At 41.9% G+C, this 12,282-nt stretch overlaps 1 protein-coding gene across 1 annotated transcript; it reads left to right on the forward strand.

Moving 5' to 3' along the window:
- Positions 1–781: 781 nt before the first annotated feature.
- Positions 782–5,052, forward strand: KBTBD7 (kelch repeat and BTB domain containing 7). Its single transcript, XM_075852294.1, has one exon. It carries the CDS (start codon positions 904–906, stop codon positions 2,824–2,826), a length of 1,923 nt encoding a protein of 640 aa, XP_075708409.1. The 5' UTR covers positions 782–903; the 3' UTR covers positions 2,827–5,052.
- The last annotated feature ends 7,230 nt before the right edge of the window (positions 5,053–12,282 follow it).

The following is a 12,282-nucleotide window of genomic DNA, read 5'->3' on the forward strand; positions in this document are numbered from 1 at the left end:
TTTCTTTTTTCTTCAGCTACATCGATTTACCTGCAAACGCCGATGCTGCTGCAGAATCATCTGTAGCCTCTGGTGCCGATGTGTCCTCGCTCGTCCGACACGATGCAGGACCTGGGGAAGTGACGTCACAGCGTGATCTCTCGAGAACACGCTGTGTCTGCACTGCCAGAAGCTGGGCGTTCTGAAGAGAAGTGGATGATACTTCTCATCAGAACGCCCAGCTAGTAAAAGTAGTAAAAACGCCCCGATGTACGCACATAATACACGCCCAGTTGTACTTTTGCAAGCCTCATTTGCATAACTACAAAAATGGTCATAACTTGGCCAAAAATGCTCGTTTTTTTAAAATAAAAACGTTACTGTAATCTACATTGCAGCGCCGATCTGCTGCAATAGCAGATAGGGGTTGCAAAATCTGGTGACAGAGCCTCTTTAAATAAAAAAACAGGATGTTATTGTCTGAAGACGCTGTTTATATTTAAAACAGAAATCTGAAAGGAAAAGGTAAAAAATAGAACAGTAAAATGTCTGTTTTTGTACTGTATTGTTTTTTTGTTGTTGTTCTTTTATGTTATGTTTAAAAACGTGTATAAGTAAAGACTATAAGACTTGTAATGAACAGCGCCCCACATACAGGACCCTCTGTCCTGCTCCTTCCGCCTTCATGTAGCGTATACCACGTGACGCCTTGTCTTCACGTGACTTGGGCTATGATTGACAGCTTCGCGCACCTCCTCCATAGAGGACAAGCGATTGTGTTGTAGATCACGTGAGCTCTTCATTGACGTTAAGAGGGGCATCCCTAGAAGGGCGGAAGTGGGCGCTCTCGGGCGGGTTTTGGCTTCCGGGAAGCGGAAACCTGTAGTTTCGGCAAGGCCAGTAACTGTAGTCACGCCTCCCGTCATGTCTGGTTACGGGGTGTCCAGCTTTTTCTCAGGGCCGGAGCTGCTGGAGGACCCAGGTCACGCCTCGTCCTTACTGGCGCAACTCAAGTCTTTTTACGACTCGAGTCTCCTGTGTGATGTCACCATTCGCGTCTTGGGAGGGAGCCCTGAGGAGCCCGGCGCTGAGGACCCGGATAATAGCCGGAGCTTCCACTGCAACCGCAACGTGCTGTCCGCTGCCTGCCCTTATTTCAGAAGCATGTTCACCGGCGGCCTGTACGAGAGCAAGCAGCAGCAGGTGACGTTACACGACATGAGCCCGGAGTCCATGGCGCTTATCATAGAGTACTGCTACACGGGTAAAGTGACGGTGACAGAGGCCAATGTCCAGCGCCTGTATGCGGCCGCCGACATGCTGCAGCTGGAGTACGTGCGGCAGGCTTGTGCCGGCTACCTGGCGCGGCGGCTGGACCTGCACAACTGCGCCGCTATCCTGCGCTTCGCCGACACGTTCGACCACTGTGATCTGAGGACCCGCTCTCTGTCCTTCATGGCCCGCCATTTTGAGCAGTTTGTAGCGAGTGAGGAGTTCTGTGATATGAGCCTGGCACAGCTGAAGATGGTGCTGAGCATGGACAACCTGGATGTGGTGAGTGAGAGGATGGTGTTCAGTGCTGCCCTACGCTGGCTGGAAGCTAACCCCAAGGAGCGGGCAGACGTGTGCCAGGATGTCCTGAGCTGTGTACGCTGGCAGCACTTCACAGAGAAAGACCAGGCCTATCTGGAAAGCCTCAAGTCTAGGTTATGGGTGCGCAAGCATTGCTTACCTTACCTGGACGCTGTGCTGCAAGACAAGGATGGTAAATCTAGCGTCACCGTGCAGGAAAGCAGCCCTGTGCGCCGAATCGGCATGCTGGCCAAGGAAATGGTCATCTTTTTTGGTCACCGCAAAGAGCCGTTCTTGTGCTATGACCCTTACTCTGGGGACATTTACACCATGCCTTCTCCTCTTAGCAACTTAGCCCATGGCAAGGCGGTGACCTCCTCGGCTGTTTGTGTCTCTCCAGAGAATGACTTGTACTTGGCCACACAACCTATGAAACAGCTGTGGGTGTATAGCCCGGTTCAAAACAGTTGGCAGCTGTTAGCGGAAAGGTTGTTGTGTAGAGAGGGCATGGATGTTGCTTACCTAAATGGTTATGTGTACATTGTTGGCGGCCATGACCCGTCTTCAGGTGCCAAGATCAAAGATGTGGAGTGCTATAGTGTGCAGAGGAATCAGTGGACGCTGGTGGCGGCGTTGCCTCACTCCTTCTACTCATTTGAGTTGGTCACGGTGAATGACCGCCTGTATGCCATCAGCAATAAAAGGATGCTATGTTATGACCCGGCCTGCAACCAGTGGCTCAACTGTGCCTCAATGAAGCGCTGTGACTTCCATGAAGCCTGTGTATACAACGACGAAATTTACTGTATATGTGACATTCCTATAGTGAAGGTCTACAATCCCGCCAGGGGAGAATGGCGGCGGATCAGTCCAATACCCACTGAGGTCAATACGAATAATTACCAGATTGTACAATATGGGTCCAAGCTTCTCCTTATTTCATGCACCATTGTCCAGTGGAAGAAGAACCGCGTGACTGTCCACGAGTACGATGTGACTAATGACCGCTGGGTAAATATCGGCACCATGTTGGGACTTCTGCATTATGACTGTGGATTCATGTGCCTGTCCGCTCGAGTGTATCCATCTTGCTTGGAGTCGGGGCAAAGCTATATTACAGAGGAGGATGATGTACGGAGTGAGTCCAGTACTGACTGGATGGATGGCTTTAGTGAGCTGGACTCTGAATCAGACAGTCTTAGCTCATTTTCAGAGGACGAATGGCCGAGAGTATCTGTGGCAAGACCACGGATATATCTAGAAGGCTCTTTCTAACCCCTGGAAACTTTTTATTTGTATCTCCCTTTTGAGATGTTCCTCAAGGTTCTTGAGCCAAACCATCTGCCTCTGAAACTGATATGCTGCACTACTTGAAACGTCGTTCCGTCAACGAGTATTGCCTCTTCAACCACTTCTTTGAAATCTTTGTTCTCCAATTGAGCTATGACCTGTTGATCCTTGTAAATATCTCTTTTTGCATAAAAGCGTACTGCGATAGTGTTTCTTTCTAGAGTAGGAATTGGTGAGTGATTTTGTAGTAGTGACCATTGTAATGGTCAGGAGAAGAGAGAATTATTTTTTTTTTTTCTGTTGGGCACTTGAAAACAATATGTTGTATTTTGAGATGTTCGTATTTCTGCCTTTTGCTTATAAGGATGAGTGACTTTCAATTATTTTAGGTATACTATGTAATACCTCAATGGGCAGTTTTTACACAATGAATTTAAAGGGAATCTGTCAGAAGGTTAATGCTGCCCTATCTAATTGACAGATTCTCTTTTAAAGAGGACCTGTCGCTTCTGATATATCTAAATAAAAAAAATATCAGTTTTGGAGCATCTTTTTGTGGAACTCTACATTCTGCTGTTCCTCTGTTATTCCTCCTAGAAATTAGATAAGAATAGGAATTGATTGACAACTGAGTGTTTCCAGTTGGGGGTGTGTTCTACGTAGACTAACATTGTCCAATCAGTGCTCAACGTCTCAGACTATGTAGGGACACGTCCTTTTGACGAGGGGAATGGTAATACCCGGCTGCCAATTTATAAATTGTTAGGAGGAATAATCGGAATGGCACAATTTAGAGTTCTAAGATAAAATGTTCCATAATTGTGATTTAATGGGCAATTCAAGTATTTACTAAAATAGACTTGCCAGGAGAGGTGGCAGATCCTCTTTTTTTTAAGTGTTTGATTCAACATCAAGAGTTTGGAAAGGTTACAACTTATATTCCGTGAAAAATTGGTCCCTGATCCCAGGTCTTAGAGAGACTGTATGGACATGCTGTGTTACACGTCCATCTCCATACAGCATGTTCTATGGACCTATCGTAGACGCAGGCTGATGTATGGATGGGCAAGAAGGACTCCTTTAAGCAATCTGATATGTTGTATGACGGGGGGCCTCCACACAGACTTTTTGTAACGACAAGGCTCTAAAACCAACTGTTGAGCAACTTGTGCGCTCCAGGTGTAATAGCATGTGTTGTGCGTTTTTTGTTTTTCTTACTAATGTACAGTATTTGTCATGAAACAGTCGCATGTACACAATTGATTCCTGTTTACTGCAGCTGTGGTAAAACAGTTTGGCGATGATGCTGCACAGTCAGTCAGTGTGTACCCCCAGCCTTGTAGCCTGGCTCTGAAATTCTTGCTCAATTCATAAGAGCTGAAGTGGCACTTCGCATTAAAGAGGCTCTGTCACCAGATTATAAGTGCCCTGTCACCTACATAATGTGAGCAATTTTAGATTTATTAGTTTCTTAATGCCCAACTGGGCGTGTTTTTTTACTTTTTACCAAGTGGGTGTTGTGAAGAGGAGTGTATGGCGGTGACCAATCGGCGTCATACACTTCTCATTGTTCCAGCCCAGTGTGATTGTGCAGTGACAGAAGCTGGGCTGGAACAATGAGAAGTGTATGACGCTGATTGGTCACTGATTGGTCACCGCCATACACTTCTCTCCACAACGCCCAGTTTGTGAAAAGTAAAAATACGCCAGTTGGGCATTAAGAAACTAATAAATCTAAAATTGCTCATAACTTGCTAAAAAATGATTTTTTTTCGAAATAAAAACCACTGCTGTTATCTACATTACAGCGCCGATCAGATTATGTAGGAGATAGGGCACCTATAATCTGGTGACCGTCTCTTAAGTCACTAGTAGAATTGTTTTGAGTGCCAACTCACGATAAGTAGTTGTAGAGGAATTTACTAATATCTGCCAAACGGAGTTCCCTTATTTAATTGTCTAGCACATGTAAAATTCCTTTAATATTGACTATCCGTTCTGATAATATGGCACTTGTTTCTGTCTGATAATACAGAATCTCCTAAACAAGTGGAAGACATGGGACAAATCTGCCATTAGAAGCCACTTGAATTACTTTATTTTGGGCTGTAAGCTTATTGTTAAGTTATGTCTTCCTAAAGGGATTCAACTCTTAAATGTACTTCAGATTTTTTTTTATCTTTGATGCTCAATTAAAGGAATTTTATTGCATGTGTGACAAGTTATTTGTTGTAAGGAGAATGGATTCTCGTGTTTTATACATCATTAGAAGTTTGTACATCTTACAGTAAAAAAAAAAAAAAGAGCAATATGATCAATATAATACAAAGTGATCTTTTTCTGTCATTTCTTTTATTAAAGAAAATTAGTTAAGGGAAATTTCAATTTTTACTGGTGTATGCTACCCCCAAATATTTACTGTTAGTTGGCCCCCTGCTGCAAAGAGGCTCTTACCACTGCAGGAACAAGGGAACATGGTTGTCAGACCTCCGCTATAGGACCGGGCTGATCTCTGTAGCAGGTGTGCTCCAGTGGAACTTGTGAGGACAGGAGATTGATAATAACCGCAATGAAGTCTGAATTTTCTATTTCCATCTAGAGGATTTCTGATAACATGGATGCATTTTGAAATGTTTTTATTCTTATGCTGGAATCTTTTGGCAAAAAAATAAAATAAAAAGCCAAGCCGAAACAGACATGCAGTCTTAGAGGCTCTGTCACCACATTATAAGTGCCCTATCTCCTACATAAGGAGATGGGCGCTGTAATGTAGGTGACAGTAATGCTTTTTATTTAAAAAAACGATCTTTTTTCACAAAGTTAGGAACGATTTAAGTTTATGCTAATGAGCTTTCTTAATGCCCAAGTGGGCGTACTTTTACTTTCGACCAAGTGGGTGTTGTACAGAGGAGTGCATGACGCTGACCAATCAGCATCATGCACTCCTCTCCATTCGTTTACACTGCACTAGCGATACAGATATATCGCTATGTGCAGCTACATACACAAACCCTAACATTACTACAGTGTCCTGATAATGAATACACCTGACCATCCAGCCTGGACGTCATGTGTACTCAGAATCCTGACACTTCTGAATCTTTTCTGTGATATTTACAGCAACGGATACGAAATCTCGCGAGATCTCAGAGCTAAACGAGATTTGGTTTCACTTGCCGGAATCTCACAAAAAAAGAGTCAGAAGTGTCGGGTTTGTGAGTACACATGACGTCCAGGCTGGATTTCATGTGTATTCATTATCAGGACACTAGTAATGTTAGGGCTTGTGTATGAGGCTGCACATAGCGATATATCTATATCGCTAGTGCAGTGTAAATGAATGGAGAGGAGTGCATGATGCCGATTGGTCAGCGTCATGCACTCCTGTACAACACCCACTTGGTCGAAAGTAAAAGTACGCCCACTTGGGCATTAAGAAAGCTCATTAGCATAAACCAAAATCGCTCCTAACGTTGTGAAAAAGATTGTTTTTTTTAAATAAAAATCATTACTGTCACCTACATTACAGCGTCCATCTCCTTATGTAGGAGACAGGGCACTTATAATGTGGTGACAGAGTCTCTTTAAAAGAATAAGTATTTTTAAAGAATACTTATAAGATAGCCGGTATAAAGAATGCAAGCTGATGCACACGACCGTAATGTTGGTCCGCAATTAAGGATCATAGCTGCGGATCAAAATCCGGTTCCAGTCATTTCTATGGCCCACGACACCTTACCGTATATTTATGGGAAGCTGTCCGTGCCGTAGAAAGCTTCCGTAAAAAAATAGGACGTCCTATTTTTTTGTATTTTACGGATCATGCTCCCATACTTTATAATGGGAGCCCGGCCCGCAAATGCGGGTGACTACGCGTCTGGCCGTTCCCGTAATCACGGATCGTGATTATGGGCACATTCGTGTGCATGGGGCCTAAAGACCGTAAAGGCTCTTTTACATGGGCCATTGAAAGGGAAAACACCCATTCAACAGCTGACTGTATAGTTTATGCAGCAATAAATATTATTGTTGTCGACAGCACATTTCCCTGTGTAAACGGGGAGATGTGCTGCCAACATGATAGAAATGTATGGGGACGAGCGATCGTAGTAAAAATCGCTCGTCACCATACAGTACTCTTCACAGCTCCTTGTGAAATGAGCTGTCCCGTTGAACAGCGCTCCTTTTCACGGCCCATAGCACCTTTAGTGACCTCTCAACTATTAATGTGACGCTTGGAAATATTCAGTAGCTGGTTTATCGTAAATATTTTTCTTTTAATTGGACAAATTTGAAGTAAAAAAAAAATCTACATTACAGGTCCTTCACAGTAAATTCCTGACCAGGCTGCTTTACACCTGGAGTTGGCTTATGTGCCCTCTGTTGCATTACGCAGGACAGTAAACCTAGAGTTTTGAGATAGTTCATACGTAGGCTGTTAAAAATTTGATTTACTATTGCTGTTATGTTCCTTTTTGTGGAAATTACATTTTTGTACTACTACTGCCACCAATGTATTAAAAACAACCACAAAAGTGTCATTTTATTTCTTATTTATAATGGCTGGACGACCGGAGTGTGAGGTTTAACTCATTTAATATTTTTATAAAATTAAAACTATGAATATTAAAAAAAAAAAATTTGTAAAGCAAACGCTGAGCTGATGTTCACTGCTCAGGAAAGATGGCTGCACCATAATCCTGTATGAAAAATAATGTAGAAAAAAATGAAGTATTGTTTTAATTAGTAAAACAAAAAAAAATCAGGTTTGCAGCAGCCACTTAAAAAAAAAAATAAATAAACGTCCATAATGTAATTCTTCATGTTAAAAGCACATAGAAACAAACGCAGCTCACGCGTTTCATGACTGTATATGGCTCTTAAACCTAGAATACTAATCCATCAGACATTACTGCTACTTGTAGGGGCCATGAACTCCTCTCCTTTTTCTGACGTCCTGGAGCAGGTGTTCCTATTAACGCCTTTCAAGAAGCCAGGCCTCTAAACAATCATGTAAACACTACGAGATCATAAATATTTAAACTATTGTCATATTAGGAAAGAAAAAATGTTAATAGAAATACATCAAATCTGTTTTTAGATATAGACCATAAGGTGTTCTTCTCTGGTTAGAAGAGTACGTTAATGGTCTCCTCCTTTTGGCTTGTTTACCCTCCTCCAGGCACCATTTTTTAGGGTGTTCGTTCTTCCCATTACTTTATCTCGGAAGTTTTTTGGAAGCTCTTCAGCTTTTATGAAGGTATGTGTCTGTAGAACTAGAAAAGTAAAATGAACACCTTGATCATGGAAACTTTTATTGAAAATCGAATTCCATTACCAATTCTAAAGGGGTTAAAAAAAGGTGATTATGTACAATTAAAATGATATGTTCTTTTAAAGTAGGTTCTTCACTGTGATCTCTTGTTCAAGTGACTAAAAAATCTGGCAAGGGATGGAAGTGCACATCAAATATATTTACGACTGAGTTGGTTAATTTTCTTCAGACCTTCTCTGTTGTTTATGGTTTTCTGTACAGTAATAAGGAAGGGGAAGGCACGCGGGAGCTCCACTCTACTGCTCAGCTTTTGATGTCCCCAATGCAGGCAGCGAAGCTTGTCAGCCAGGTCCTTCCGGCCGGCACGTTCCAAGGCATTCTGAAGAATCTTGGTCTTGTTTAAATCATTCCATGCTTTCTCATACCTACAGTCACAGACATACAAACTCAGTCTTTGAAAAGCCGAACCCTCACAGACTATTTTGGTTGCTGGATCTCACTTCTAAGCTGGTTCTTTAATATTTCACCCTAACAGTACGCTGTTGTCCCCGGCCGTCAGTGTAACCGCTGTTGTCCTCGGCCGTCAGTGTAACCGCTGTTGTGTTATAGAATATATACAGTCCCAGAAAACACGGTTGATTAAAAAAAAATTACACCACTAGAAATTAGCAGATGCCTTATTCAGGTAACCGTTTTCCTCTTATCTGCCATGCTCAGATGAGGGGACACTGGTCACAAAGATCATCAGCATTGTACAGTCAGGATGAGCTGTCATTTAGGTATTTAAAAATGAGGAAAGTGTAAAAAAAATAAATAAATCCAGCATTAATGACCTGTGCTATACTGAATTTTAAATTCTGAATTATTAGACAATCAAAAAAGCATCTTAAATGTAAGGCCCCATGCAGTAATTACGGACCCATTCATTTCTATTGGCCACGGACACCTTTCAGTATTTTTACTGATGGGTGTCCGTCCTGAAAAATGATAGAACCTGTCCTATTCTTGTCAGTAATTACGGCACGGACTCTCCCATAGAAGTCTATAGGAGCATCCGTAAATACGGACGGCTACTGATGTGCGTCCGCAAGCTGTCCATATCAACGGAAGCATTGCTAGGCAACATGTTGACATAATTTGCAACCTCACACTTTTTGCACAGAGCCGTATATACGGATTCCTATGGATACGTATTTCGGGATAGATGAAAATACTGGCGTGTGCATGGGGTCTTACTAAGGCTGGATTCACACACATTGTTAACTAGCGTTTGAGGTGTCTCTTTTTTCTGCACTTTTTTTTTTCTTCCAAAATGCTGTGGCCAAATGTTACTTCAAAGTCTATAGTAAAAAATACTGAAACCTCTGCATACACAGCATTAAAGTTCTTGTAGCGGTTTTGGGGTCAGTGGCGCAGCACGCTCTAGATAAGGAGTATTGTTCCATAGACTTCGCAATAGGGCTTCAAAATCGACATAATAATTGATAGCCGAGTATGCTCCCCAGAAATAATTGCGGTTAGAACCCTTTACCTGGTCATAAATGAGGATTTCTGTCCTAGCTCTGATAAGACTGCAATTCTCACAAGCGTTGTATACATTCCCAATGCATTCTTCAAGAGTATCTGCACTTTCAGCAAAATGTCATACCGACATATCAAAAGTTTGAGACCCTGAGATGTCTCTGACATTAAAAGTTTTCTGAAAGTGCAGATACTTTTTAACTGTTGCCATGTCGTAATCATTTTATAGACACACCAAATAAAGATGCACATGTACGACTTAGAGACTCCAACTCAGAATGCAACACAGGCAGAAACGATCTGATCACTCCTGGATCCTAAGGGGGCCCAAAAGGTCCCTCTGCCATATATGATGAGACCCGTGGTATAAATCACATATGATAGCCGGGGGGCTCTTGTTAGAGATTTCGCATTGAAGCCCAGAAGCTTGAAGTTACTCTTCTGTTTCAGCGCCATAGCATGGGTTCAGGTGGAAGACATCTGAACAAATGCAGCCAGCTTAAAGAGGCTCTGTCACCAGATTATAAGTGCCCTATCTCCTACATAATCTGATTGGCGCTGTAATGTAGATAACAGCAGTGGTTTTTATTTGGAAAAACGATCATTTTTGAGCAAGTTATGAGCTAGTTTAGATTTATGCTAATGAGTTTCTCAATGGACAACTGGGCGTGTTTTTACTTTTTACCAACTGGGTGTTGTACAGAGGAGTATATGACGCTGACCAATCAGTGTCCTGCACTTCTCATTGTTCCAGCCCACCATGATCCACAGCACAGTGTGATTGTGCAGTGAAAGAAGTAAACACGCCCAGTTGCTAAAAACACAATACACGCCCAGTTGGAAATAAGAGAAAACACGCCCAGTTGTCCATTAGAAAGGCTCATTTGCATAAATATAAAATTGCTCATAACTTGGCCAAAAATGATCGTTTTTCAAAAAAAACAAAACCCGTTGCTGTTATCTACATTGCAGCGCCAATCACATGCAATAGGAGATAGGGATTTGATAATCTGGTGACAGAGCCTCTTTAATGATCCTGAAACCCAAACATGGCGAGGCAAGGAAATCAAATAATCGGCTTCTTTTCTGCCTTTATAACAAACAATTGGTAATATAAAAAGTCGTTGCCAAGAATATGATGGACCTTTCCATGAGGATGATCTTCACAGCTGGCAGCGAGGAGCAGTATTGTTGTCTAGCGATAGATCGAGCAAGAGCCGTTCCTATTGCAGATGTTGCTACAAGCGATATCTGCATTTGCCGATAACGATAATGTAATGGTGGCACGATCAAGATCAATTTTACCAATTATTGTTAGTCACTCATCAATGGGTAATTTGTAACAATAAATAGCAATAAATGGCCTGTATAAATGGACCTTATGGCAGTTTATATCCTGTGCATTATGTCCTCACTGCCCATCTGTACATTGCAACAAACCCAATGAGAATTCACAGAACACAGTCTGTCATAGCGCCCGCATTCAGCTTCAGGCCGATCGTAATAGATCCCTAAGATGCTGTTAGTTTGGATTATTAAACCCACAGTCTGTCAGGATTTGTAGTCATTATATAGGCACAAAATTTTTCCTATATTACACTTGGGATACCAGTGTTCTAAATAATGCAAATTCAATAATAACATAGCTCATAAGGTAGTTAAGTTAGTTGCTGATCCAAGTTTCTTGAGTTCTATATATCATTTGCAATGTTTTGTACACGAAGAAGATAGAAAAACAGCTCCTTATCTAGACACACAGACAACTCCTCCTTAAAGCTGTGAAACCCTGATAAAGAATGACGTGGTAATTACCAACACTCCAGCATCTTCTGTGCCTGGATCTTCTTTTCCACCGAGGCTGTATGAAATTGGGTGATTTCTGGTCTGCTGAATCCGAGTTCACGGGCAACTATAGTCCACTCAAAGCCCAGCTGATTCCCCAGATCCTTGACAGACTTCAGGTTAATCACGGCATCCTGAGGAGCATCATATAAAATGCATGAAGCCATATATACAGAGAGGAATAAGGCCTAGTGCACATGGCAGAAGTCTGTCCCTACAACAGCATATTCCGGAGATATTTCCCCATAGAAGCAATGCTCCAATAAGACATGGCAAGATTTTTTTTCATGTCAAATTCCATAAATCTGCCATAAAAAAGCCTCCATATTCCACTGTCTGAATTTGGAGTAACACAAAAGTACAATATGGTCCCTGGTTGCTGTATTGAGGCTCCATACAACTCGGAGGTGGTACGGAGCCGTAATACTGCTGTGTGCATGAGGCCTTTATGGATACTAAAAGTAACACTTACCTCTTGTGCTTTATTGGGCATCTTCATATGGTTTCCACTTATACATCTGCCAGTGCTCTTCAACCAGCTTAAACTAATATCTAAAATTACAGATTTTATATTATTTTATATATTTTCGTTGTTATTATTTCCTGATTTTGCACAAAATTAGTACCGTTTTGAAGATTTCTTAATTTTTTTTTTTTTAAAAAGCCATAAAATCTAGTATTAAAGCACCATTTTGCTAACAATACATTCCCCTTGTATAAATTAAGTTTTCCAATCTAATTTAACAGGAATTTACTGCAGATTTGATGCTCACCTTTGTCTCGCAAAGTATCAGCAGATCAAG

The sequence above is a fragment of the Rhinoderma darwinii genome, chromosome 2 (genome assembly GCF_050947455.1).
Source record: "Rhinoderma darwinii isolate aRhiDar2 chromosome 2, aRhiDar2.hap1, whole genome shotgun sequence".
Lineage (NCBI taxonomy): Eukaryota > Metazoa > Chordata > Amphibia > Anura > Rhinodermatidae > Rhinoderma > Rhinoderma darwinii.